The sequence below is a fragment of the Bos javanicus genome, chromosome 18, assembly GCF_032452875.1.
Source record: "Bos javanicus breed banteng chromosome 18, ARS-OSU_banteng_1.0, whole genome shotgun sequence".
Lineage (NCBI taxonomy): Eukaryota > Metazoa > Chordata > Mammalia > Artiodactyla > Bovidae > Bos > Bos javanicus.
The window spans coordinates 24,132,524-24,159,580 of record NC_083885.1 but is presented as its reverse complement, the minus strand read 5'-3'; the positions used below and the strand labels follow the sequence as shown (position 1 = coordinate 24,159,580).

The 27,057-nt window shown below is 47.8% G+C and overlaps 1 protein-coding gene and 1 long non-coding RNA gene across 3 annotated transcripts; one reads left to right on the top strand and one right to left on the bottom strand.

The window, feature by feature from the left end:
• Positions 1 to 357: 357 nt before the first annotated feature.
• On the bottom strand, positions 358 to 26,470 carry LOC133230191 (liver carboxylesterase-like). 2 transcript variants are annotated; one of them, XM_061387244.1, is made up of 14 exons: positions 26,394 to 26,470; positions 23,089 to 23,293; positions 19,543 to 19,687; positions 16,567 to 16,700; positions 15,300 to 15,453; positions 13,494 to 13,598; positions 10,356 to 10,460; positions 7,765 to 7,803; positions 5,621 to 5,761; positions 4,000 to 4,080; positions 3,151 to 3,298; positions 2,319 to 2,450; positions 995 to 1,067; positions 358 to 716 (listed from the first exon to the last, which is right to left on the bottom strand). In XM_061387244.1, exons 1-14 carry the CDS (start codon positions 26,443 to 26,445, stop codon positions 533 to 535), a joined length of 1,698 nt encoding a protein of 565 aa, XP_061243228.1. In that variant the 5' UTR covers positions 26,446 to 26,470; the 3' UTR covers positions 358 to 532. The 2 variants fall into 2 exon arrangements, with proteins under 2 accessions (XP_061243228.1, XP_061243227.1); XM_061387243.1 differs by having other exon boundaries at positions 23,089 to 23,296; positions 26,394 to 26,465.
• LOC133230193 (uncharacterized) lies at positions 22,718 to 26,687 on the top strand. Its single transcript, XR_009730784.1, has 2 exons — positions 22,718 to 23,096; positions 26,384 to 26,687. It is a non-coding gene; the product is annotated as an uncharacterized LOC133230193 (long non-coding RNA).
• The last annotated feature ends 370 nt before the right edge of the window (positions 26,688 to 27,057 follow it).

The following is a 27,057-nucleotide window of genomic DNA, read 5'->3' as shown; positions in this document are numbered from 1 at the left end:
GGGCCAGCAAGGGCCAGGCAGCCATGCCACATGTCGCCATGCCCCGTCCCCCTCTTTCCCACTCCAGGACATCCTCAGTCTGTGTCGCCTTCATCTCTACAGGCAGCTCCGCATGGAGGAGGGGGACACGGCACTCTGGTCCCCCACATCCTCTCATTGGAGTTGTGGATGGTCCTGAGACATGGAGTGATGCAGCGGCCCCCTCAGCACCTCCCAGGGCCCAGCCCGCTCCACTCCGCACGTCCAGAGATCAAGCCAGAATGGCCAGAGCACCTTCCTGCCGATGGTGCCCACTGCCTTCATCCTTCTCTCACTGAGGAGGATGACTTTATTCCAGCGCAAGACAAAGACATTGACTTGGTCTCCAAAAGAACGTTTATTTCCAAATTGAGGCCACAGAAACAGAAACTCCCCCTCCTTGACCTCTGCCGCTCCCATCGGATAATTCCTCAGCCTCCACAATAAGACGCCTCTTTGGCACATAAACACTTCTAGAGAAACCTCCATCTGGGGACCCAGTCAAGCCTCCCGTTCACAGCTCAACATGTTTTAAGTGTGGTGCCTTCTTTGCCACCTCCCTGGACAGAAGCTCATTCCAGAAAGCTACTTCCTTGTCTTTCAGCTTCTCAGCGGCCCGAGTGTTGACACCAATCTGAAGGTACCCTTCTTTGTGGTCATACGCTGGCCAATGGGGAAGGCCCTCCCCATTAGGGTTCCTGAAACAGAATCAAATAGAAATTCACCAAAGCAAAGGTTTGGTCCCAACAACCCTCTGAGATGATCAGGGACACCATGGCTTCATTTCTGCCAAAGGCTCATATGCCACCAGAGACAAGAGGCTGACCATGTCCTGGGCAGCCAGTCCATCACAGGGAGCTCTCATGTCAGAGGTCACAGGGCCAGGTGTTTGACCATCGCACGTTGGAAGCTCCCCTCACCCAACAGACACGCCCTGTCCCTTCCCAACCCCACTCCATGTCTGCCAGCAGCTCACCCATTCCGAGCAAAGTTGGCCCAGAATTTCATCACCATCTTGCTGAGATTGATCTCCTCTTCTGAGGCACCATCTGTGGGGAGAGGACAAAGCCATTGCTGCTCAAAGTGTGGTTCATGGGCAACAGAAGCACTTAAGAAATTGTTAATAGATTCAGAAATGGAGCCCTTACTCCAGACCTGCTGAGTCTAAACCTGCATTTTAAGAAGATCTTGGGTAATTCAAGTGCACTTTAAGCTTGACAGTTACCAACTGAGGCTGGGCTCAGTGAAGGGCTGGAGTCGATCCATAAGCTGACTACCTTGTCTTCTGTGCCCACCCAACTGCCCTTCCCCCTTCAGTGTTTTAGGGACACATCCCAGGGCTGCTGCTAGACTAACCCCACCTCCCAGGATGCTTTGGGTCTTTCCTCAGTTTCCTTCACCCACATATGTTTTCAGAATCTGAAAAATAACCAAGCTGCAAGATCCCCAAATAGTCATCCATCAGAAAGTGTCCAGAGGCACAGCCCTGGGGTGTGTCACACACAAGCTGTCTGTTAACTGTTGATGGTGGAGACATTGAAGACATTTGTGAGAGTTATTCTTTAAAATATTATAATGTTAAATATATTTAATTAAAAAAGATACAAGCTTTAGATGGATGGTTGGATATATAGACACACACACATTAGTCCTGGTTCAAGGTTAACAGCAATTATAACCTTACTCTCTCACTCGTACTCTGAGACGCTCTTGTGAGGGTGGCGTGAATAGTGACCTTCTAGCCCTGAGCAGAGGAGAAGGCGATGGCAACCCACTCCAGTGCTCTCGCCTGGAAAATCCCATCGATGGAGGAGCCTGGTAGGCTGCAGTCCATGGGGTCGAGAAGAGTCAGACACGACTGAGCGACTTCACTTTCACTTTTCCTTTCATGCATTGGAGAAGGAAATGGCAACCCACTCCAGTGTTCTTGCCTGGAGAATCCCAGGGACGGGGGAGCCTGGTGGGCTGCCGTCTCTGGGGTCGCACAGAGTCGGACACGACTGAAGCGACTTAGCAGCAGCAGCAGCAGCCCTGAGCAGGGCCCTGAGGGTGACACACTCCCGTCTTGCTGATGCCCAGGTCTGGATTCTAGAGTGACCATGGGTGAGGGCAGAAGAATATGCATTCTACACCATGTACGCTAGAACAACAACAACAAATGGTTGGGCCCTTTGTCCCTGTTACGGTGACTTCAGGAAACGAACAACTGCAGAGAAGGAGGAACTTGCCCAAGGTTACCAAATCAAATCTCGGACCAGGAGCTCCTAACTCCAAGTTCATAGTCACCAAAAGGCCATCACCTTTTAAAAATGGAGCCCCGAAGACAGAGAAGAGCTCATCCCCATGGTCCCCTATCACCGTCTTGGGTTTCAGCTCTGATGAGAAGCTTGGGCGATACTGAAACTCATACATGTAGGTGGGGGCTCCCGCATCTGGAAAACATGGATTCATACATGGTTCATTTCAGCAGACACACAACTGGATGGTATCAAGGGCTCCAGGGGGCCGTGAGCAATCAGGAAATGGGGGGCACGCCTGGTCCTGCGTGAACAACAAGAGCATTAATAACAGCTGCCCACTGTGAGAACCAACTGTGTGCCAACCTTATGTGTTCCTGCAGCAGGTGCCTGGTTATGAGCACAGTAGAGAATAAGGAGCTTGGGAAAATCCTATGAGTTGCTTAAGGGTACATTGGTGGTGGAGGTGGAACTACCTTTGAACCAGTATTTATTCAGTGACCGAGTAAATGAATGAATGAATAAACGAATGTTGAAACTCTGGGGAAACTGATTAAAAATAACTATCATTGTAGAGGCATCGGGTCAACTCATATAAACCTCTTTGCCCTGATGCATTCTCACACCAGAACATCTAGATACACACAGTTTATGTCCACAGAAATACCACTACATTTCATTGATAGCAGGCTGCTTTTCATTCCTGTGCAGAATACCTGCAGCACAACAGGTGCTTTCAGTTCCGCCTATTTTTGAGCATTTCAGGCCAAATGCAGTTAGTATCGGATGTACAAGTCTCAACAGTTTCCACGTGTGTGTTTGGGCTGAGGGCCGGGCAGGAACCAGTGAAGGTGGAATGGTGGTGACCCTCTCCTGCCTAATGTCCAGGACTCACCTCTGTAGCGACGGGCCACATTCACAGATGGGACGCCAAATAGCACGTCTGCTATCAAGTCCAGGAACAGGTCTTTCTTTTTGACAGGGTCGTCTGTCCCTCCTAAATACTTGTCAGTGGCCACTGGACTCAGTTCCTCAGGAATGCTCTGAAATAGATCAAGTGAAAGTGACCACTGTTAAAATTAAATACAAGGTAGAGACCAGACTTATGAATTATCTGTGCAGACAAAACCATTTAAGCCATGGGAGCAAAACTAACTCTCGCTTATTTCATGCACCTAAGCAAAACCTAATTTAGGTTATTTTTCTGTAAAGCCCTCTGACAATCACAAAATAAACTTAAGTCATCTCCCTAAAATGGTATGAGATAATCACTTTTCACCATTCCCTTGACACCTGAAAAACTCTATTGTAATAAGCAACCACTGGAAAGGTGGACAACTTCCTCATTTTCACTTTAGAAGCCATGCTGTAACCTCATGTCCTCAAACCTATCAGCCTTTGAAGTTGGAAGCTCCCAGAGAGAAAAGTGGTGTTTATGTACAATAAATTCTTCTTAAATATTATTCATTCACTTGGTGGTTTTAATTTTGCTACTTCTCAATTTCTGACCTCACCACCCCTGGTGAGTGACACAGCATCTCTTGTTTGGTTAATGGTGAGCCTTTTAAGCCCACTTGAAACTTTCCCCCACCCCTCAACTTGAGTAACAATAAGAAAAGTAGAAAAAGTGGATCAGAATCCCCCAGCCCCAGTCTTCATTCTGCCATTAATTTCTCTGCAACTGGGGACACGCTTCTGGCCCTCTCTGGGGCTCAACCGGTTCCTGTGATTCCTAGAGTCTCACAAGGAGAGAGTAGGACTGCCACAGGAGTGATGTGGCCGTCTTCTGGTCCAGCTTGTCTTCAGGCAGAGGGTAGCTCATGAACTGTTAAAACAAAGGTTAAACAACTGTGAATCATTAAGCAATGGCAGGAAAAACCCAAGAGACCAAACCAACGCAGACTTAAGGTCACTTTGCCATGTCTTGATGGGCATGGGTCTTTGATGAGTTGGGCAAAACCAATGAATCAAACAGACTTTTATATCTAGAGATTAAGCAGTGCAAGGAGGATAAAGTAATTGTTAAGGGAAGGTGCCCCAGTCTTTGTGTGTGTGTACAAATAATTAGGCTAGAGTTCCCACAATAATCATCAAGACAGAAAGGGAAGTTTTCAGCCAGCCTACTGTTGAAGTGGAAGGCCCTGGGGCAGATGACACAGACCTCCACAAATACCCTGCTGTGTCAGATAACTGAGAAAGCTCCAAATCCTGCCATTATGACTTGGGTCCTTTGGTAAAATCTCTGAAATCATGCTGAAGAACCACAGAACTCTGCACATAACGACTCCATCAAAACTCTGTCCTAAGACTTGACCAAACTCCAGGACAGCTGCAGGAAGCTTAAGGCCATGTCCCCAGGATGACCGCAGGCCCCCTTAAAGAGCTCTGGGCTGCCAGGAGATTTTACTGTTTGTTCCAGCCCAAACCTGGTGATAGGCAGGTAGGTCCACGAACCCCTTCTAAATCTTTTCTTTGCCCCTTTAGATGTAAGTCTTCCACCCAAAACTGTTTCCTCAAGGATCTGAGAGCCATCTCTATGAAAAACAAACATTCAGGGATAATTCTTGCTCTCTCCTCCAGTCCCTGTGAGATGATAAAGGCCTAAGTTCAGTGGGGTCTTGCTTCTACTTACACCATTGCCTCCTGTCATAAAGGCAGGAGTTGTTTCTTCTCCACATAAATGCCAGCTAACAAATCCAGGGAGCCCAGTCACACAGACAATCCACCCTGCCTCACCCATGCCTTAAAGAGGCTCTGGGCTTTCATTTCAGGGGTTGGGTTCAGTTCACGATGGGTCATTTCCCTCTAGCAGGGGTGTAACTGAATCAAATCTGTTACCACTTCACCTAGTGTCTGGCTTTGTTTATCTCTGTCAGAAGGGAAAGCCCTTCCTAACTTTTAGAAGTCAATTTTAACTCAGGAGGAAGCAGGCTCCTCTGACTCTTTCCAGTGAGATGAGTGAGAGCATGGGTGAGGGGGGTAATTTACGGAGAAAGCACGAAAGCAGCAAGCCTGAGGCGAGAGGCTGCAGGTTCCAAGCCCCACTCTCCTTAACTCCCGAGCCCCTGGTCCTTTCCAGGTTTTTCATCTGCCCAGTGATGATCTCCACCAGTCCTCCTGGAACCGATATTTCAGGATCCATGGATGGGAGGACAATTAGAGAGTGTTTGGGGACGTGGGTCCCCAGGGCTACATCTCCCAGATGACAGTGTGGACCATCAGAGATGGTTTCCATGGAAATGTCAACTTGTATGAAGGGGACAGCTGCCCTGGGGACACAGCCTCTCTCCTAGAGAGAGGTCTGTGACCAGAGATGGGAGGGTGATGGGATGGGAGACAAGTCTACAAGGCCTGCGCTTTCTCACCAGTGGAATAATCCAGCCAAACTCTTGCTTGTTGATTCCCACCATGTAGGGAACACTGTTGAAATTCTTTTCAGCCAGCATCTCTTCGGGCATCTTTGGCAGCAGCATTCCGTCAACCACGGTGGGCAGGAAAGGATGGCTCTAGGGAAGAGAGCGAGGGAGTGTCTGTGCTTCCTCTTCCAAGTCACACCCTCATCCTCCTCTCCACCTGCTGGAACTCGAGGCCAGTATCACACACCTGGGTGCCCGTGGGTGGTGGCCACACACCTGGGTCCTAACAGAGGGGGCTAAGTCTGCAGATCCGAGAGGGCTGAACTCTGACCAGGGGACAGCAGTGGTCATGTGATGGGGACAGATCTCCACTCAAATTGGTATGAAAATATATCATATAATGTGTATTTAATTTGAAGTGTACATAGTAATATATCTATGTGCATTCTTCCATCTACAGTCCTTGCAAGCATCTCTTTACAGAACCACCCTCAGCAGAAAGTCCCTTTACTTTGGTCACTTTAGCAAAGCTATAAGATAACCAACTTTTAAACCAGGCCCCTCCGCCATGCTCTATTCATCTCCAGCCCAAGCACACTTATCAGATCTTTTAATCACACAATACCTTGCTTAACTTTTTGGTTCTTCCCATAGATCAAAGAAGCAGAAATGAAGAATAAGTAGTTAACAGATGACCAGGTCTTCTCCCTAGCTTCCCCTTTAGTAATCTCCAAAATAAACTGTGTGAACAAGATGATATCTAGAAGATCACGAGGAATCAACAACCTGCATATGAGCCTGCGGACAGAGGGGAATGGCTCCCACTCTGACCTCCTATCTCAGTGGCGAACTGAGATTACTTCTCTGTTGCTCTTTAAAAAGTTTCATGACCAGAGATTTGCCTGGTGGTCCAATGGTTAGGAATCAACCTTGCAATGCAGGGGTCTCGGGTTTGATCCTTGGTTGGGGAACTAAGATGTCACATGCCTACAGATAGCTAAGCCCACGCACTACAATTACTGAGCCCACGTACCACAACTAGAGAGAAGCCTGCATGCTGCAACAACAGCCAAAAGATTCATGGCCAAACGGAAACTTGGGAGGTGGTTTTGGGGGGATGCTGACTTCGCCATCTCCCCAGATTCCTGCATTCTGATTAAAGTCACCTTTCTTTTTTATGATTTGTGAATATGTATTTGATCTCATAACCAGTAAGGAGCAAGACCCCTGATTGGTTCAGTAACATTCTCATTATTCGTAGCACTTAAGTTCTGTAAAGTTACCACGACTCTGATTTAGGGACTGCTCTATCACTTCAACAGGGGAAATATGGGGCCAGGTTCCTGAGCCTCTGGTCACATTTTCTCAACCTTGTGTTGCGTATGTTCTTGTTTAAAGACACCTTATGTAATATACATTTCTTACAGACAATTAGTTATGTGTAATATTTATTGATAATAAAACACCAACCAACAAGGCCTCAATGTTTTCTCGGCCTGGGGAGATTGCTGTTGGAGTTTCCTGCATGACTGGGAGGGGGGTGGTGTCCTGAGGACTGAGACTCATGGCTCCTTTCCCCACATGCCTGCAAATAGAGTGACTTGCACAGCCAGTCAACCCTGCAGCCCCCAGGAGATGATCTGGGCTCCTCGTGAAGGCTCCTGAAGAGCCCCTTACCCAGTCATCTCCACTCCCCACATGGAGGTTTCTCGTTCACCTTCTCCCAACAGGGCATTTTTAGGAACATAAACAAGACCAGGGGCTGGCTGGGGACAGGGACACAGAGTTCAAAACTGGGGGCATTGGACTAGGAGTCCGGGAAACTGGTTTCAGTCCTATGTCTGGTCTTCCTGGCTGTGTGACCCAGGCAGGTCACAGCCCCTCTCTGGGCCTCAGCAATATAAACACAAGGAGATACCATGATTCTACAGAGAAGAATTATTTCATTCTTTCCTTTTCACTAACTGGAGCTTAAAGGTGTCAAGTGGAGAAGGAAATGGCAACCCATTCCGGTATTGTTACCTGGGAAATCCCATGAATGGTGGAGCCTGATGGGCTACAGTCCATGGGTCGTAAAGGATGGGACTTGACTTAGCAACGGAGCAAAGGTGTCAAGACTTAAAATGTGTATTCAAGAAACCAAAGGTCCTTACCTCTGTGGGGTCTTTGTGTAAATCAAGAGCGAAAAATTTCTGTGAAGACAAAGACAGTGGTTGTGGTGAGGAGGCTTCCTGGGAGGAAAGCTGACCTATGTGAGCTGTGCTCAAAGATACCAACTTCTCCCTCCTGGTGCCACCCTGGCTGGGCTGAAAGGAAGCAGGCAGGACACCCTCCCCTGGGCACCAACACAGGGAGCAGGTGTGGGATGGGGGAGGGGAGCTCTGCAGAGGACTTTTGGTGCCTGCCCTTCCTTCCACCCATTTCCCCTTCTGTTCTTCCAGGCAACAACACCCCGATTTTCCTTTGGGGAACCCCCTCTTTCCCACTCTCACTCCATCATTGCAGACATCTGTATGTGACCTCCGGTGCACCAAATCCCTGAATACAGGGACTACTTCAGCGGTGGACATGTGCCCATGTCAGTTCAATAGAGTTTATCCAAATTTTTGCTGCAATTGTTGGGAAATAGGGTTTCTAAGCAGATAGTATGTAAGAGTAGAGTACTGTTGCTGTCTTTAACCTCCCCAGGGGACAAATCAGTCTGAGAGTGAAACCAACACAGAAAGTTAAAAGCTGAGGGATAGCGATAGATTCTTAATAACAGCATATGTGCATCTGGATCCAGCCGTGCCTGAAGCCATCCACTCTTGGATTTGGCAGTGAGTTTCCTGAAGATTCTGTCACAACATATTCCTTTCTCTTTTCAAGACACTTTGAGATGAATTTTCTTATCTTACTTTAGAAAATCCTGACTCCTACAAGCTCACTGAAATTCAGCCCACCCCACACTTCTCTTTGTTGTGAGCTTACCAAGACTGTGCTAGCTTTGTTGTGACACTGGAGCTAACAGGCCTGACCAGTATGCAGGAAATCCTATTAAGGATCCCTCCATTATGTGCTGTAGGCCCACAATCCAGGTGTGCAGGTGTGTGTGTGTGTGTGTGTGTACTGGAGAGAGAGGATAATCCTGGAAACACTTCCACATGATCTCAGAAGATCTCAGAAGAATAACATGGACTCTTAGGTTCTCTGGGTTTCCCCAAAGTCAGCCACTCTCCCCTTATAAGCTGAATCTCTTGTGCCACATGAAGAATTGATGAAAGAAATTTACCTCTGAAAGAAATGTACACAACCAGAAAACAGTTGTGTTTTTATCTTTGAGCACAGTGGTCACCTTATTTGAGCCTGAGAAACAGGGATCCAAGGCTACATTGGACTTTACCCATGGAAATAGAGCAGAATCCAGTGCTGGAGTCTAGCCCCGGGGAGTCCAGGAGTAGCCTCAGGATTCCAGGGTCCAGACAGAGAGTCCAGGTGCTCAGGCGACTCCAACGGTTCCCATTGGTTCTAAATGTGCTGTTCTCTGGGTATCTGTCATGCTGTTAACTTCCTGTGATGACCCACCACCATAGCCATCCATCAGTCCTGAAATGTCACCTTCTCTGTGAAGTAGCCCTGCTTGTTATAATGAATGCTTCCCCTCTCTGTACTCCCACCACACCTAATCCACTCAAGTCAATGTGTGTATTTCTCCTCGAATAGTTCCTTGTGAATAGGGACTATATCCAATTATGTCTGCGTCACCTGCTCTGTTATCTCCCTGCATACACTTAGCAGAGATGCATGAATGGATGAAATTAGTCAATCCAAGGAGTATGGGTGAATTGGGGGGATAAGTGAATAGATGAATGATAGCCAGCCGACTAGGTGATGGATTCATCATTGATTTTAGAGAGATGGGTTATGAAATACATACATATGGATGATTGGTAACAGATGAATGAATGCTATAGATGAATTGATAGTATTTAAGGTGGATGAAAAGACACTGATAAATTGGATTCATTGGTGGATGGACAGATAAAATGATGAATGAATGGATGGAAGGTTGGATGGATGAGTGGGTAGATACAGTTATATTAGAGTCACAATTGAGGCAGACACACAGAAAATCTAAAAAACTGGACCACCACTGGGTTATAATTGAGGTGGTTTCTAAATTAACCAAAAAAATTGTGACAATATTTCTGAAAATCTTTGTTCGAAATAGTCCCATCCCCCAAATTCAGGGTGGTAATTATCTCTGAGAATATGTAATGTTTAATTTCCTAAAAACATATCAGAAACTGAAGCCCCCATACCTCGAGCACGTGCTCTACAACAAGACAAGGCACGGCAATGAGAAGCCTGGGCACCACCAGCTGGAAAGTAGCCCCCACTCACCAAGACTAGAGAAAGCCCGCACAGAGCCAAGGAGGCCCGGCACGGCCATAAGTAAATAAACTTTTAAAAAACATTAGAAAACAATATTGGAAAAAGTAAGTGTTGACAGATATGAGGAGTCATTACACAGTTGTTTATTACATTATTTTTTTGTCTTTGCTAACATCTGAGGTAGTCTGTAATAAGGAAGGAAGGAAAGAAAGTTCCCATTCAGATTTAGAGGCTGACACTCCTCCTGGGAGCTGAGAAACTGTCCCAGGTAGTTTTTCCAGGGCAAGAGGACTGAAGGTGAAATAATGAAGCCTGGGGCCATGTTTCTAGGGTAGGGGGCTTGTGTTTCCAAGAGAGTAGACGCACCTACCATTTTCATTGTTATCTCCAGGAGCTCGTCCTCTGTCTTCTGGCGCAGGCAGTGAACAAGGACAGCTGAGGTGGTGGTTTTACAGCCAGCAATGACAGCAATTTGCTGTAGAGATCACAGGTGACAGGAGAGTTCAAGAGCCTTCTCTCTTCCTTCCATCAATACTGAGTGTTCTGTCCCAACCTCAATTTCTATAGGCAGCCTGTGATAGCAGAAAATACTCCAGACCAGTAGGTCCTGGGTCCCAGGGATGCCACTTACATTCCTCAGCCTCTGCTGCCTAATCTCTGTTAAAGTGGGCAGAATGATCTCAAAGCTGAACATCTAGAGAGAGGCAGCATGGAAGGGGTGCTTAAGAGCCTGGAATCCAGAATCCCACTTTCTAATTTCAAATCTTGGCTCATCCAATTAATAGCCATGTGGCCTCAGGCCAGTCAGTTGCAAATTGCAGCCAGAGGGGAAAATGCAGAAGAAGAGAAGTCAGGCGCCATGATGACGGGGCCCTGGAGAGTATGCACGGGCTGCCCAGAGCCTGGTCTAGTGTCTGACATACATCAGCGCTCAGTATGTATTTGGTGGAAAAATAAAAAGGCGCAGGAAGAAGTGGAGGAGAGAGGAAGAGCGGGAACGCACAGTAAGGGACCTGAGAGTCTTTGTTCTGCCATTCCTGGTCCTGTGGATAAAACCCAGCTCCATCTCTACCACGTCCGTTTCCTCGGAATAAACTCCCCCTTCTTAACTTTAGCCTGATTAATGGGCTTCTGTTGTTCATAGCCAAACAATTCTGAAAAAAGTTCCCCCAAATTCTAAATGTTCTTGGACTCTTATCCCTTTAAGTCTGGCTGCTGCCCCCACCCCTCCACCAAACCAGCTCTCACAGCCGGACCAAATGTTCCATGTCACTGACACTAAGGCATACTCCTCAGCAGGGACTCTGTGCTGCTCATCCTTTCTTGTCTTTGTAACAGTCTCCAAATAAAGACAAAGCCCTCACTGGGTCCTACGTAGCATGGCCCTGCCAATGGCCCCATCCTCAGCTCTCTCCAGGTCCTATCTGCACTTTCTGCCCTGGCCACATCAGCCTTCCTCACTCTCTCTCTTGAGATACCTGCTCCTGCCCAGGACATTTGCACAGACTGTTCCCTCTTCCTGGATATTCTTATCAAATAACTTACTACTAACCCTTCTCAACTCAACTCGTGATCATTTTATTTTTCAAGAAAACTTTTCAAGATAACCTCCCCCTAAAACCTGGACTCAGTTCAGTTCAGTTCAGTCTCTCAGTCGTGTCTGACTCTTTACTACCCCATGAACCGCAGCCCGCCAGGCCTCCCTGTCCATCACCAACTCCTGGAGTTCACTCAGACTCATGTCCATCGAGTCAGTGATGCCATCCAGCCATCTCATCCTCTGTCGTCCCCTTCTCCTCCTGCCCTCAATCCCTCCCAGCATCAGAGTCTTTTCCATTGAGTCAACTCTTCACATGAGGTGGCCAAAGTACTGGATTTTCAGCTTTAGCATCATTCCTTCCAAAGAAATTCCAGGGCTGATCTCCTTCAGAATGGACTGGTTGGATCTTCTTGCAGTCCAAGGGACTCTCAAAAGTCTTCTCCAACACCACAGTTCAAAAGCATCAATTCTTCAGCGCTCAGCTTTCCTCACGGTCCAACTCTCACATCCATACATGACCACTGGAAAAACCATAGCCTTGACTAGATGGACCTTTGTTGGCAAAGTAATGTCTCTGCTTTTGAATATGCTATCTAGGTTGGTCATAACTTTTCTTCCAAGGCGTAAGCGTCTTTTAATTTCAGGGCTGCAGTCACCATCTGCAGTGATTTTGGAGCCCAAAAAAATAAAGTCTGACACTGTTTCCACTGTTTCCCCATCTATTTCCCATGAAGTGATGGGACCGGATGCCATGATCTTAGTTTTCTGAAAGTTGAGCTTTAAGCCAACTTTTTCACTCTCCACTTTCACTTTCATCAAGAGGCTTTTGAGTTCCTCTTCACTTTCTGCTATAAGGGTGGTGTCATCCGCATATCTGAGGTTATTGATATTTCTCCCGGCGATCTTGATTCCAGCTTGTGCTTCTTCCAGCCCAGCGTTTCTCATGATGTACTCTGCATATAAGTTAAATAAGCATGGTGACAATATACAGCCTTGATGTACTCCTTTTCCTATTTGGAACCAGTCTGTTGTTCCATGTCTGGTTCTAACTGTTGCTTCCTGACCTGCATACAGATTTCTCAAGAGGCAGATCAGGTGGTCTGGTATTCCCATCTCTTTCAGATTTTTCCACAGTTTATTGTGATCCACACAATAAAGTCAAAGGCTTTGGCATAGTCAATAAAGCAGAAATAGATGATTTTCTGGAACTCTCTTGCTTTTTTGATGATCCAGTAGATATTGGCAATTTGATCTCTGGTTCCTCTGCCTTTTCTAAAACCACCTAGAACATCTGGAAGTCCACGGTTCACGTATTGCTGAAGCCTGGCTTGGAGAATTTTGAGCATTACAAACTGGACTATGTGTTGCTTTTGGATTCTGTTGACATCAGGTACCTCTATTGCTCCAATCACAGCTGACATTTTCTAAGTTGTGCAATTATATAATTATTAACTGCCTCCTAAATTATAATAGAAGCTTCATGAGGTTGCTAGATGTCAGATTATGTCTAATAATGAGTGAATGAATCCTCCAAGCAACTACCCCAATTACAAACCCCCGGGAAGAATCCACTCCAGAGTCACATGGAGCCAATGAGTTCAGCAGACTCAGACCCCGAGAGAGGCAACACAGGTGACAGGCCACTGCCCACTGTGCAGCCCCTCACCCCACCTGGCACACTTTGGGAAACAGGTTCTGTGGAAAGTGCACGGGGCTGGCAGTCCAGAGTCACGAGCCCGAGTCCAGCTCTGCCCTCCTCACCCTCTTGGCCAGTGCTTCAGCTCTCTTCCCGGTTTGTGCAGTGGCATAAGGGGAAGGTGGGGAGAGGTGTGTCCTTCTCCTACATGTTCAGCCACCCTCACCTCTGTGATTCTTCGAGGATGTCAGCCAGACCCCATTCTAAGAACAGCCCTTGACAACTCCAGGAGGGCAGCGCGTGGTGTGCGGGCAGGCCAGTGTGAGACCTACCTCAGCTGCAGCCTTCGAGTGCCTCTTGACCAGGGTGGAAATGAGGGCCACGCCGCTCTCAGAGATGGCCCGGTGGAAGAGATTCCTGGCCAGGGGGGATAACACCTGCAGGACCGTGTTGAGAAGGGAGTTTATGCTCATGGGGAAGGTGGTCTTCAACAGCTATACCCATCCACAACCCTCACCTGGACTGTGGAGACCATGGGCCCAGCATCTGTGAGAAAACCTCAGCTGGAGGGAGGCAGGAGCAGAGGGACAGAACAGGCGGTGTGTGGTGCCCACTGACTATAACAATCAACAGTATCTGAGGGCAGCTCAGCAACTCCTGGCAACACTTTAGCAGCATAGTTCTTATAGCAACTATACCCCAGTACGAATTAATTAAAAAAATAAAAGTAAATAAAAAATCTTAAACCTGGCTGGGGAAATATAGAATAAATAAATAAAGTAAAGGCACAGTTCTGATTTCCTGTTTCCATTACTCAGAATTTATCCTAAGGAAAGTGAGCATGGAGGTACACAACAACTTTTAATAATGCAAACGTTGTTTATAATAGTAAACACTGGGAATAACCCAAGGTTTCAATATTGTGAGATTGGGCAACTAAGCTGTCTTTCATTCTTTCCATGGAACTACTTGACTATACACACAAAAATATGAAAGTGTGTGTAATTGTTAGATAAACATTTATGTTGTTTTATAATGCTAAGGAAAATTTTTATTTAAGAAATTCCACCTAGATTAATACATAATAGAATCATAGGAAAAAATTAGAAAAATACAGATCAAAATGTTCACGGTGAGTCTCCACAGACAATGGGATTGCGAGTGAATTTTTTTCTTCTTTGAGGTTTTCTGTACTTTTATTTCTCCACTTTATGAAAAATAAAAACATTTTCCTCTGAGTGTTCAGTTGTGAAACCAACATAGATTTTTAAAAAGCAGTAATACGAAATTACTTGGTGGTTCAGTGGTTAAGACTCCAAGCTCCTAATGCAGAGGGCTCGGCTAGGGAACCGAGTTGGGGAACCAGTTGATCCCCGGTTGGGGAACTAAAATCCCACAGGCCAAGCGACCGAAGAAAAGAAAAAACAGTAATAGCACTAACTCTCTGCTCAAATGTGAGGTGGTTGGAGTGCTTCCCACAGCTCCCAGCACCTTCTAATCTGGCTTTCCAGCTTTGCTTCCCTTGGTGTCTCCCCCATTCCCATTCCCCACACCGCACTCCCAGGTCCTATCTGTGTCCCTTGTCGCCTGTCCCATCCCCCATCCCTCCTCTTCTTCTCCTTCTCCCCAGCCCAGCTCCATCCCTCAGCCCCAGAGACTGCTGCCCTCCCTCCTGGGCATGGACAAGCCCCCAGAGCCCTCAGAGGGGACCCCCAACCTGTTCCTAGTGCTCGTGTCTCCCTGAACTGTAGGCCTGGCTTCAAGTCAGACAAGGACACCCAGACCAACCTCATGGTCAGCTTCTCTGATTAATCATTTACACCCACCCCTAATCTCAAGAGAAGTGAGGCGAGTCCTAACGTTAAAATGATTAAGAAGGAGAGGATGAGCTCAACCGACACAGGACAGCAAGAGAGTGTCTGTCACAGCTGTGGCTGCAGCTACGGCCCTGGAGGCTGAGCTGAGCCCTGAGCTTCCTGGAGGCCAAGGGGAGTCTGGCCATTAACTCTCCACCATCTGATGCTGCACAGAGTCAGGTCAGCCTTGAATCCAGGTCTTGGAAGTAAAGGTCCCAGGACTAGATGGGATGATCTGCAAGGGGTCCTATCAGCAGCCACATCAGGGCTAGGAAGACTTACAAGAATGGAGACACTTTCCGCTCCTGCTGACTCTCCAAAGATGGTCACAGAGCCTGGATCCCCTCCAAAGTTGGCAATGTTCTCCTGGACCCAGTGCAGCGCGGCCACCTGGTCCAAGTGGCCCCAATTCCCCCGGCTGTGCTCGTCCCCTGTGCTGTGAGTAAGAGAACAGGGTGGGGTTGGGAGCAGAGATGTCCCGGCAGGGCCCTGAGGACCAGAGATGGGGCTGGGGGTCCAGGGGAACCTTCTGGAAAGGACTGGGCTTCCACAGCCCTGACACAGGGTCTTCACTTTTCTGCTGTCCTGCTCTGCTACAGGGCTCTACAGAGCCATCCTTCATCTACTGATTGAGCATTTGCTATGGTCGGGGTGAAACCGAGTCACGTGGTAGAGGAGAGGCCGGGGGGAGAGGAAGTGGGGCGAGTACGTGCAGTTACACTGTCCCTGGGAGCAGACACGGGCCGCGGGGGGAAGAGCTGAGGGGTCTCCGTGAAGGGGACACATCCTGGGACACGACTCCCCTCGGACAACCCTTCCCCACCCCACAGGTCTTTCCAGGGAGGTGACCACCCCTCCCCTGGCCCACCCCCTAGCATCTCAGGGTAGGAGGTCCTGGCGCCAGTGCATTTGGGAAAAGCTCAGTAACTCCCTGCTGGAAACCTGGTTCCTGTCCCCACAGAATCCACACAGGAGACTCAAGCCTTCACTCACGCATGTGCCAAATTCCAGAAGGAAATGGGGTAAATAGCCCAACACTCCTCCCAGTAGATGTACCCCTGTAGTCAGATGCTCCTTACCACCTCCCAGTTCCAGACACCCGTTCCTTCACCTACAAGACTTCATGGAGCTCCCACATGAGTCTACCACTTCATTACTTCCCAGGAGGAAAGATGTGTGAGCCTCTAAGTGCTGTGCTGCATGATAACTGTCATCTTAAAGATACTGCAACATGCCAGGCAGCACAGTGAAAACGAGATCAGCAGTTCAGATGAGATGACAACTGGGTTGGGCTTGGTAGGAATAATAGGAGTGTGTTAGGGAGATTAGGTGTTTTATGTGTAAGAGCTCAGAAGTAAGTGCACCAGGGTGGCTGGGGAATGAGAAGGTAGGTGGAGCCCAATTAGGAGGGGACTCAGATGTCTTAGTAGGGAGCCTAGCAAGGAGCCCCTTGAGGGCTTGCATGACCAGAGGGCTTGCATGACCAGAGTGGGGTCCTAGCACCCCCACTCTGGGGGCAGTGTGCCACCAGGAGAGTCCAGGGTCTTACCTGAAGAATCCCCAGATGCCCAGGCGGTACTGAATGGTCACCACCACCACGTTTTCATGGGCAGAGAGGACCAGCCCATCATAGGTTGATGCCCCGCCCACCATGAGACCTCCTCCGTGGATCCACACCATCACCTGGCCGGGGAGGATGCAACCACAGGGTTACAGGAAGCAGAGCCGGGGAAGACCTCAGAGGCAGGTTTGGTCACCTACCCGTTCTCCAGCAGTGGCCCAGGCCACCACCCTACTCAGGGCACCCCGGCTGCCCCTGCCTGTCTCCCCTGCCCCAGTGCCACCTGCGCTCAGCGCTCTTCATGCTGAGAACATCATCATGGGAACAGCCAAGGCTCGAGCATCATCCCCTCCCCAGCACTCCCACCACCCTCACTCCTGGGCCCCTCACCCAGCTCAGCACACTCAGCATGCAGAAGCCCTTGGTTAGAAATTTGTTTCAGCTTCATCTTAGTTACCTTTTGTGTGGCGAATTCAACTTCTCAAGTGAATGAATGATCATGTTAAGAAGCACATGCCGTGGGTGGCACCTCTTCTTAATATGACTTCCTGCTACCTCCTCCGCTCCCCAAATCTCACCCATCCTCCAAAGCCCAGCCTAAAGCTACCTCCTCTGAGAAGTCTTTAACCATTTGATGAATATGGTCTGAAAACCTACTAGGTGCCAGGAGCACCTGAGCAAGAACTGAGGATGAGAGTGAATATGTATTCACATATTATGATAATTCATAACACACAGCCCTCAACTTAAGGAGTTCACATAGCAAGAAAGTGAGAATGACTAAAATAATAGAAACACTTGGTTAATAAAAAAATCAAAGAACTCATATATAAATTATGTAACAAGTATTATTCAAGCATTTAAAATAAACCATCCATGAGAAAGGAATTACTACTGTCCCTTTTCATAGACAAGAAAACTGAGGCACTTAACCACCCCGAGGTCACGCAGCTAATGGGTGGTGGAGGCAGGACTCGAACCCAGGCAGTCTGGCTGCAGAGTCCACATGTTGAGCCACCCAGCACACAGCAGCCAGTGGCCATGCCGCAGTAGGTTGGCTGCTGGACAGGAGGAATTCCTTCCCTTCAACTCTAACTTCAGGAAGACTAGCCTCGTGTGCTGTGCCAGACACTGCCACAAATCTTCATATTGGTCACTGAACACTTGTGTGTGATTATCCCCAATTTGAGGAAACAGTAAAAGGTGGAACAAGGATTTACACCCAGACCCTGTGGTTCCAGAGTCAGTGTCCACAGCTGAGGTTCTCCAGCCTCAGGTTCCCAGAGTCCCTGCTCCTCCAACACTTTTTTTCCCTGACTACCTCTGGGTGGAGGGACTGAGTTTTCAGTCATCTCTGAGACCAGGCTGAGCCAGGGGCTGGTCAGCTGTGAGGCCAGTCCAGTTCTGTGCAGATCCTCGAAGATAGGGGCTGTGTGGTCATGGTTTTATGTTTTTCCTTTCTCCCAACCCTTAATTCTAGCTCTGTCTATGGGAACACTGAGTACATAATAGGGAAAAGAAATGAATGCATAAATGAATGAGTGAAAAACTGTCCCCACCTCTCTGAGCTTCTAATCACAAGTTCACAGACACCCTCCTCCACATCTGGGCACCATGCCAGGGGTGTTCCTGGGTGATGGCTGGATGTGCCCACCCATCTCTACCCCACTGACCCCTCCTTTTCCAGCAGACCTGCCCCGAAGACCTCCAGCCGGAGCCTAGAAGTCGGCTCTGTTAGGTAGGTAGAATAGGGAAAAGGAGTCCAAAACGGCGGTGGCTAAAAGACAAGGAAGGGAAAAGCCCGCAAAAATAGAACAAAAGAAGGTCCGAGGACCGAGGACCGGAGTGAGGACCTCAGGTAAAACAAACAACACTCCTGGCTGGCCCAATTTACAGAGGACAGGCCCAGGAAAAATAACATATAAAAAGAGGAGCCAAAGATAGCTCTCTCTCTCCCCCGAGCGCTGGGGTGCTCTTCTCCTCGTGTCTTTGGATCGATGTGCCCTCACGCCTCAAAGATGGATTTTCCTGCTATCTTCTAAATAAAATACACCTGTAACACTGAGCTGTAACACTGATTTGTCTAAGAGCTACAACATGGTCCATTCGAGACCTGAGAGCTGTAACACGGTCTATCCAAGACCCGAGAGCTGTGACACGCCGAAGGGGCTTTAATGTCCATCACTCCAAATCTTTGTTGTGACAAGACAAAGAACCGAGGAACATACACCTGCGTGACAGCTCTGTCTCTGGGTTCCATGTATTCTGGAAATGCTGACTCACTGGGTCATCAGCTTCACCCAAAACAATTAGGAACTGAAATTAACTACAAGAAAATCTTGATAGCTGGAAAAGGCAAAGGAAAATACATCTTTGTTGCTCCAGGCTCTGCCCCCCAAGCTGTGACACCAAGTCACAGGAAGCTGTCAGAGAGGGTCTCTGTGTGCTGAGGAAAGGCCACACACAGGCTCCGTGCTAGCGCGTGTCAGAGCGCTCCTGGCTGTTCCAGGAGCCCCGTGCTCCAGTCCTGCCAACCCTACTCTGTGACTGCGCCTTCCCCTCACTGGGCCTCAGTTTCTGTCTGTAAAGGAAGGGTTGGCTTGTTGGCTTATCTCCGAGATTGCTTCCAGCTCTAACTATGGAAATGACGTTTTACCCTCTCTGGGTATCAGATTCCTAATCTAGCAATTAAGAGTCATCCTTCTTGTCCATCTATTAGCATGAGAGACATCAGAAAAATTAAATGTGCATTACAGATGGGCAGCAATCTCCCCCAGGGGCCTACTCTGGCCGAGGGGAAACAGAGGAGTGGGCAACCTGCGCTCCCTGATGTCAGGTTTGGCTGTGGTGCACAAGAAAGCCCTGGGGCCCCAGAAGACCCTTGGCCCAAGACGCCCCCACCCAACACTGCCTTCATCCCCTTCCAGTCTACACCAGCCTTGCCCAGTGGTTCCCACCGCTCACCGGCAGCCTGCTTCTCTTCGTCAAGTCAGCAGGGGTGTATATATTTAGGTAAAGACAGTCTTCGGAAAACGTGAGACTAATGTTCTCCTTTCTGTTGGTAAAGAGATCTGAGAGCAACTGTGCCCCCACTGGGTCTTGGGAGCACCTGTGAGGGGCAAGGAGAGAGAAGAATTCTTGAGGTTCAATCAGAGCTGACCAAGGAGATGTCTTCTGTGGTCCTCAAAGGCCTTGGGCTGGCAGCTTCAGGCCAGTAAATAGAGTTGTTCTTACCATACCTGGGGCATGTGATGGGGATCCATAGGCTCACCAAGGTCTCCCAGGACCATGTACAGTCAGACCTGACCCTCTTCCCTTCTTAGGCCTCTGGAATGCCCTGGGTCAAGGAAGGAGGCTGCCCTATGTGCTGATGGGCATGAGAAAGGAACATTCCTGCATCCCTGGGTCCACACCAGCGCTGTATGACGCCGCTGTAGAGTGCCGCTGTATTCTGCCCACACGGAAACATGTTCTAGGCCACAGGAGACTTCCAGAAACCAGGAGAAATCAATCAAATGGCAGATATTTAGGGCCTACAACAGAGCAGGGTCAAATATTTGTGGGGCAGCATTGCTGCTGCTGCTAAGTCGCTTCAGTCATGCCTGACTCTGTGCGGCCCCATAGACGGCAGCCCACCAGGCTCCCCGTCCCTGGGATTCTCCAGGCAAGAACACTGGAGTGGGTTGCCGTTTCCTTCTCCAATGCAGGAAAGTGAAAAGTGAAAGTGAAGTCGCTCAGTCGTGTCCGACTCTTAGCGACCCCATGGACTGCAGCCTACCAGGCTCCTCCATCCATGGGATTTTCCAGGCAAGAGTACTGGACTGGGGTGCCATCGCCTTCTCTGGGGCAGCATTAGGGGAACTATATTCTAGTCCTGCCTCAGCCTGATTTTCTGGGTTTCCTTGGGTGAACGCCTTGCCTGCTCTGGGTCCCAATCTGTCTGATGTAAGTGAGGGGAGTGATTTCTATAAGGGTCTAGCAACATGGACATGCTAATATTTGTCAGCAACTCATCACAGGCAAGAGCTATTGGTTGTCCCAATAGGAGACTTTAAAGATGCTACAGATATTATAATTTTTAATGTTTATTGAGTCCTCTCAACTTGCCAACTGTTGTTTTAAATCCTTCTTATATATTAACTCATTTAAATTCCCATTGGCCCCATGATATGGGTACTATTATTATCCTCATTTTACAGTTGAGAAACCGAGGCACAGAGAAGTTAGAGAACCTGCCCAAGGTCACACAGCCAGAAAGAGTCACACTATGTCGTGCTTATGTTTTCAAGGATATCATAAGCCACATTTACGGATCTCAATGCCCCCACCAAAACAGGCATGACTGCCCTCAGTATTTCGATGAGGTAACTGAGGCACTGATGTGCTTGGATGACACAGCTGTCAAGTCACAGAGTCACAACCTCAAAGATAACCTCTTGATTTCCATCCTGTGGGGACTTTCCCCAGATCACTTAGGCAAGGGACATAATATTCATAAAAGAAGATTAAGAGTTAAAAAGGAAAAATACTCAATGTCACTAGTATTCAAACAAACACAGAATAAAAAGAATAATTTTGTATATAATGGTGATGGTAACAATTATTAACATTATTCTGCCTATTCAGTAGATAAATAAATTTTAATAACTCCAAGCATTGACAAAAATTCAGTTAATGGAGGTTTTCATATATTAATTAAAACAGTGCAGTTGGAATATTTCTGAAGGGAAATTTTTAAAATACTCTTACTCCAAAATGTTATATCTTGGAACTTATCCAAAAATGAATATGCATGAAAATTTAGCTATAGGGTGTTCATCAGAGTGCTATTTATAGTATAAAAAATATCAACAACAATGAAGAACCCCAAATAAGAGATGGAGTAAAGAAATTATGATTCAATAGTCAATATAAAATGGTGATTAAACGTCAGGTTGTGATATTTAATGACACAGAATGGTGTTCATGATACACTTTCATGAACTTCGTCTACTGCTTTCATCTATATTATCTGTACCATGTAATACGATACTGTGATATAAGAAAAATGAGCATTTGTAAGAAGTATGTATTTGATCTTTGGCCAGTTTCTGCTGAAGAGCTCTTGACACCCTTGTGTTCATACTTTCCTGAGCAGTGTATACTGTTGGATTAATGAAGTGACTTTTGGACCACACCTAAAAGCGGGAACTGGTTGCCAGAGGAATAATCTCATTATTATAAGCAAGGGAACCTTCTCTCACAGCCCCCTGAACTCTGGAAAGAGAAGATGGGCTGGAGGGGAATCAATCACCAGTGACCAATGACATCAATCCATTGGCCATGTAATGGCTTTCCAGGGGGCTTCAAGGCAAACAAGCTGTCTACCAATGCAGGAGACACAGGAGATTACCTGGAAGAGGAAATGGCAGCCCACTCCAGTGTTCTTGCCTGGAAAATTCCATGGAGAGAGGAGCCTGGTGGGCTATAGTCCAAGGGGTTACAAAGAGTCGGACACAACTGAGCAATGAACACTCACGCCCATGTAATGAAACCTCCGTAAAAAGTCAAAAGGACGGGTTCAGAAAGCATCCTGGTTGGTGAACCAGAACTTGTTTTTATTTTTCACCCTGCGTGGCATGTGGAATCTTACTTCCCTGATTAGGGACTGAACCCTTTGCAGTGGAAGGGCGGATTCTTAACCTCTGGACAACCAGGGAGGTGGCCACCGTGCTGGGTCCTCTGTCAGGGACCTTACCTTACGGATCTCTTCATTTGGCTTGTGGTTTGTATCCTTCAATATCCTTCATAATGAAATGATAATCTAGTGGGGAAACTAGTTTGTTGAGTTCTGTGAGCTGCTCTGGTAAATTAATAGAACCTAGGAAGGAGGTCACGGGAACCTCTGAATTATAGCCAGTTGGTCAGATGCAGTTGACAACTTGGATTTGGCATTTGAAGTAGAGGGAGGTTTTGTGGGACTGAGCCCTTCACAGATGGAATCTGATGCTATCTCTGGCAAGACAGTGTCAGAAATTAGTTGAACTGTTGGACACACATATGGTCTGCAAGAATTGCTTTTTGGTGTGGGAAACACACACACACATTAGAACTGGGTACAGGAAATTATGTGATTCCACTTTAAAGGAGAAATTATGGAACAGATTAAAGACTAGAAAAATAGAATCTAAAATATGAACAGGAGCTCTTGCTAGGTTGTGGAATTGTGTATGATTTTCATTGTCTTAATTTTACTTACCATCCTCACTTTTCAAAAAATTAATTATTTATTTGGCTGCATGTTTCTTGCCTATGACACGTGAGGTCTTTTAGTCACAGAGTGTGAACTCCTAGTTGAACAAAGGGCTCTAGAATGCTGTGAGAGTTCTGGAATGTTGGTAAGGACCTACAAGAGCTTGAGGATTTCACAGCAAAGTATGAGCCACTCAGTGGATTGCCTTGGCTCCTTTCTGCATCCCTTTGAGACTAACATCCCCACTGAAAGATGCCAAAACCACACCCCTGACCTACATGGGAGGGTAAGAGGTGGTATTCTTCACAAAGGTCCATGGTTCTGCAGGCTGCGGCGGAGCAAACCTCAAGGATCCAAGAGGAGGCTTGGCAAAAGGGACTCCCAGGAAGACGGCCACAGGCTGTGCAAATCCTTTTAAGCTGACATGTTTCCCCAGGACTCTGCCCTGAGCGGTGTCCACAATAGGCGGTGAGGGTGGCAGCCCTGCTGGACGTTGGGAGGAAATGAGGACACGTCAGAGGTGACAGTGAACTGGATTCTGGGTGGATTTTATTACTTTTCCCATTTTTGATACTTTGCCATGTGACCTTGAATGTCCTCTCAACTCTCTAAGCCTCAGCTTCTTATGTAGGAGAGGGTGAAGCTGTCTTTCCTAACTCACAGGGTCATCAGAGGGAGGGTGACTCGGGGTCACATTCTATCTGTCCCATTCCCATGGAGCAGGCGGTTTTTTCTCACTGAGCTTAAATGCGTCTCCTGCAGTTGCCACGTCAGGCCCGGTCCTTGCTGCTCGGGGGCATCCTGCACCTTCATGAGGCAGGTGGTCTTAGTGTGACCCCTGTTCATGCTCGTCCCTCAAGTTCTCTATTGTCCATCCTCAACAGCTGCAGTTTGTTTAAGCATCCTTACAGGAAATGATTTCCAGCCTCTCACCCTCCCAACTGTTCCCCTTTAGATACAGACGAAAGGCCAACCTCTCAAAGTGTGTGGCCAGACAGAGAAGAATAACCCAGATCTGGTCTTACAGACACAGCCTTCAAGAGACATGACATGGACAGATGCCCAACTGGCAAGAGTGAAAAAGCGGGTGATGGGCTGTGAGGTATAGGCAATGATGGTGACAGCAGTGGCTACCATTTGTGTTATAGATAATGATTGTGTATTGAGCACTTACTATGTACCATGTGGGCACTCTAATCAGAGCAGCCTGGCTAGGGAGACATCAATATGCCCATTTTACAGATGAGGTAACTGAGGAAATGGAGCCAGCTAGTATGGATTTTCTAAAGGTGGAAAAGGTATGACCCTGCCAGGGGATAACTAGCAGTAAGGGGATGCTGCTGCTGCTGCTAAGTCGCTTCAGTCGTGTTTGACTCTGTGTGACCCCATAGACGGCAGCCCACCAGGCTCCGCCGTCCCTGGGATTCTCCAGGCAAGAATACTGGAGTGGGTTGCCATTTCCTTCTCCAATGCATGAAAGTGAAAAGTGAAAGTGAAGTCAGCTCAGTCGTGTCCGACTCCTAGCGACCCCATGGACTGCAGCTCACCAGGCTCTTCCGTCCATGGGATTTTCCAGGCAAGAGTACTGGAGTGGGGTGCCACTGCCTTCTCCAAGTAAGGGGATAATCAGCTTTTAATTAGGGCTTCCCTGGTGGCTCAGATGGTAAAGAATTTGCCTGCAATGCAGGAAAACTGAGTTTGATCCCTAGGTTGGGAAGATCCCCTGGAGAAGGAAATGGCAACCCACTCCTGTATTCTTGCCTAGACCGAGGAAGCTGGTGGGCTACAGTCCACAGGGTCACAAAGAGTCAGACATGACTGAGCGACTAACACATAACTGCTCTTCCCCTCGTTTCCAGGCCTCTCAGAGTGTCACAGAGCCAGAAAGAAGATAAAACCCAGTGCAGCCTGGGCTGTCAGAGCACTGATGGCCAGAGCACTGGCTCTGGACTCAGGAGACAGAGAATTCAGAGCGTGGTTTTCCAGCTGACCTTGGGCATGTACAGTTCCCTCTCTGAGCCTTAGTTTTTCCATCTACAAAATGGTACAGATGCATTCTGAGGTCCCTTGCTGCACCCTTGTATTAACCATGTCCTCTATGTCCTGTATTCTGATGCTTTGACAGCTGGAGCCTTGCTGATTCTGGGGGAACTGCCCCTCCCAGAGTTAGCCAATCCCTGGAGACAGGAATGAACTTCCCCTTCCAACCTGCCAGAGCCTGTACCCCAGTCCCCTTCTTTATCAGGTCCTCCCCATTCGCTACTATCATCCTGCCCCAAACACTCCAGGACAAAGTACCTGAAAACTGTGCGTACCCCCTAGCCTGCTGAAATTGTCTGCTTTGCCACTCCCAACCCTATTTATCCTGCCTCTCCTCTTCCTTCCCTATCAGTGTCCAAGATAAACACCCTTACTCCCAATTTCTTTTCTTCCCTCGTGACTCACCCCGGTCTCTCTCTCACATGAAAATGTGAGTCATAAACCATCTTTCCAAAAGGTACTTGGCTCCTGATCTGTGGGCCTTAGAATACCCTAATAGTCTATTAATACATATCTCTTTTTTTAAGCTTTAAGCTTTTAATTTTGTATTTGGATATAGCTGATTAACCATGTTGTGATGGTTTCAGGTGAACAGCGAAGGCACTCAGCCATACACACACATGTATCCATTCTCCCCCAAACTCCCCTCCCATCCAGGCTGCCACATAACACTAAGCAGAGTTCCATGTGCTGTGTATAGTAGGCCCTTGTTAGTTAACCATTTTAATATAGCAGTAATACAGTGTCTTTGAAAGCAACTGCTTTATCTCTTTTTTCACTTTCTCTATTTCAGGCACTCTTTAGAATAAACAGCCCATTTCCACCTCACAACAGTCCACGGAGATAGAGTTGTCACCCCCATTTTCAAAATGCAAAACCAAAGCACAGAAAAGGGACATCCCATGTGTAAGAACACACAGCCCCTAAGTGCTGAGCTGGGATGGGAACCCACACTGCTCTGTCTCCCGAACCAGTATTAATATGCTGGTAAGATCCCTTCAGGGCTTCCCAAGTAGCTCAGCGGTAAAGAATACACCTGCCAATAGACACAGGTTCAATCCCTGGATCAGGAAGATCCTCTGGAGTAGGAAATGGCAACCCACTCCAGGATTCTTGCCTGGAAAATTTCATGGATAGATAGCCTGGTAGGCTACAGTCCATGGGGTTGCAAAAGAGTTGGACATGAGTTAGCTATTAAACAACAATAACAGAGATCCGTTGCAGGATTCTGGTAAAGACCCACTCCATATCCATATTAATAATCAAGAGGGAAAGACATGGAGGAGCGAGTCAAAGTCCTCAGCGGGATGTGGGAGGGGAGCTGATTGTCCTCCTCTGGTGTGGCTGTGCTGAGCCGAGTCTAGGGCGTGCTTGGTCCCCTGTGTCTCCTGCCATGGGGCACGGGCTGGGCTAGACCGTCCAAGTTCACAGAGCGCGCGCTGCTGCAGAACCCGGCCTGTCACTGCTTTGCCCTGTGCCCATCCTTGTCCCCTACAAGGATTTCCAAAGATGCTCCTGCTATCTGCATTTCAGGAGGACTCACCCCAAGCTGTGAAGGAACCAAGGGAGGTCAGGACCAGAGCTAAGAGCCACATCCTGGAAAGAGAACTGCTCCTGTACACAGGTGTCTGCGCTGCTCACAGGGGCTCTTTCAGTCCCGGGCCCCAGCTCCCGGCCTCAGCTCCCTCCACAAGCTCACGCCCCAGCTGCTCAATAACAAGCAAATCTGATGTGTGAGCCACGCCCAACAAGAGTTTACCTTCTTTGAAATCAAGAACCCAGACTTAACTCTCCAATTGCAGGTAGCTGCAGATTCTATAAACAACTTGTTTCATAAGTGCTTCTCCTTTCCTGGACTCTAACCTTAGTGCTCTGTGACCTTCCCAGAGCAGGCACAAACAGACAAGAGGCTTTCAGACAAGGGGAGTTTTTGATCTGGGTTCCTCAGAAAAACTGGAAAGCTTTCAGAACAACTCCTAGCCCCACAGCTGCCTAGTTAGAGAATTAAGGGCAAATCTTTTCATTTCCTTTGGCTTCAATTTCAGAGTTCCATGCTATTATTTTGGAAGCATCATAAATTTCTTTCAGTCTCTCTTCTGATGTCTGAATTAATTTTACATTATTCCTGCGAAGTGACTCAGCCTCCCATTGTATACCTCCAGGGTCAGGGAACTCATTACCTATCCAGGCAGGGATCTGGGGAGAGA

What these genes read in the sequence shown, in the direction of transcription:
- LOC133230191 (XM_061387243.1), bottom strand. Translation starts at nt 26,445, where the DNA reads ATGTGGCTCTTAGCTCTGGTCCTGACCTCCCTTGGTTCCTTCACAGCT. An exon ending in GGCAGTCCTACTCTCTCCTT is followed by an intron (nt 3,299 to 3,999) that starts GTGAGACTCTAG and finishes GATCTATTTCAG; the next exon opens with AGCATTCCTGAGGAACTGAG. An exon ending in GCCAACTTTGCTCGGAATGG is followed by an intron (nt 717 to 994) that starts GTGAGCTGCTGG and finishes ATTCTGTTTCAG; the next exon opens with GAACCCTAATGGGGAGGGCC.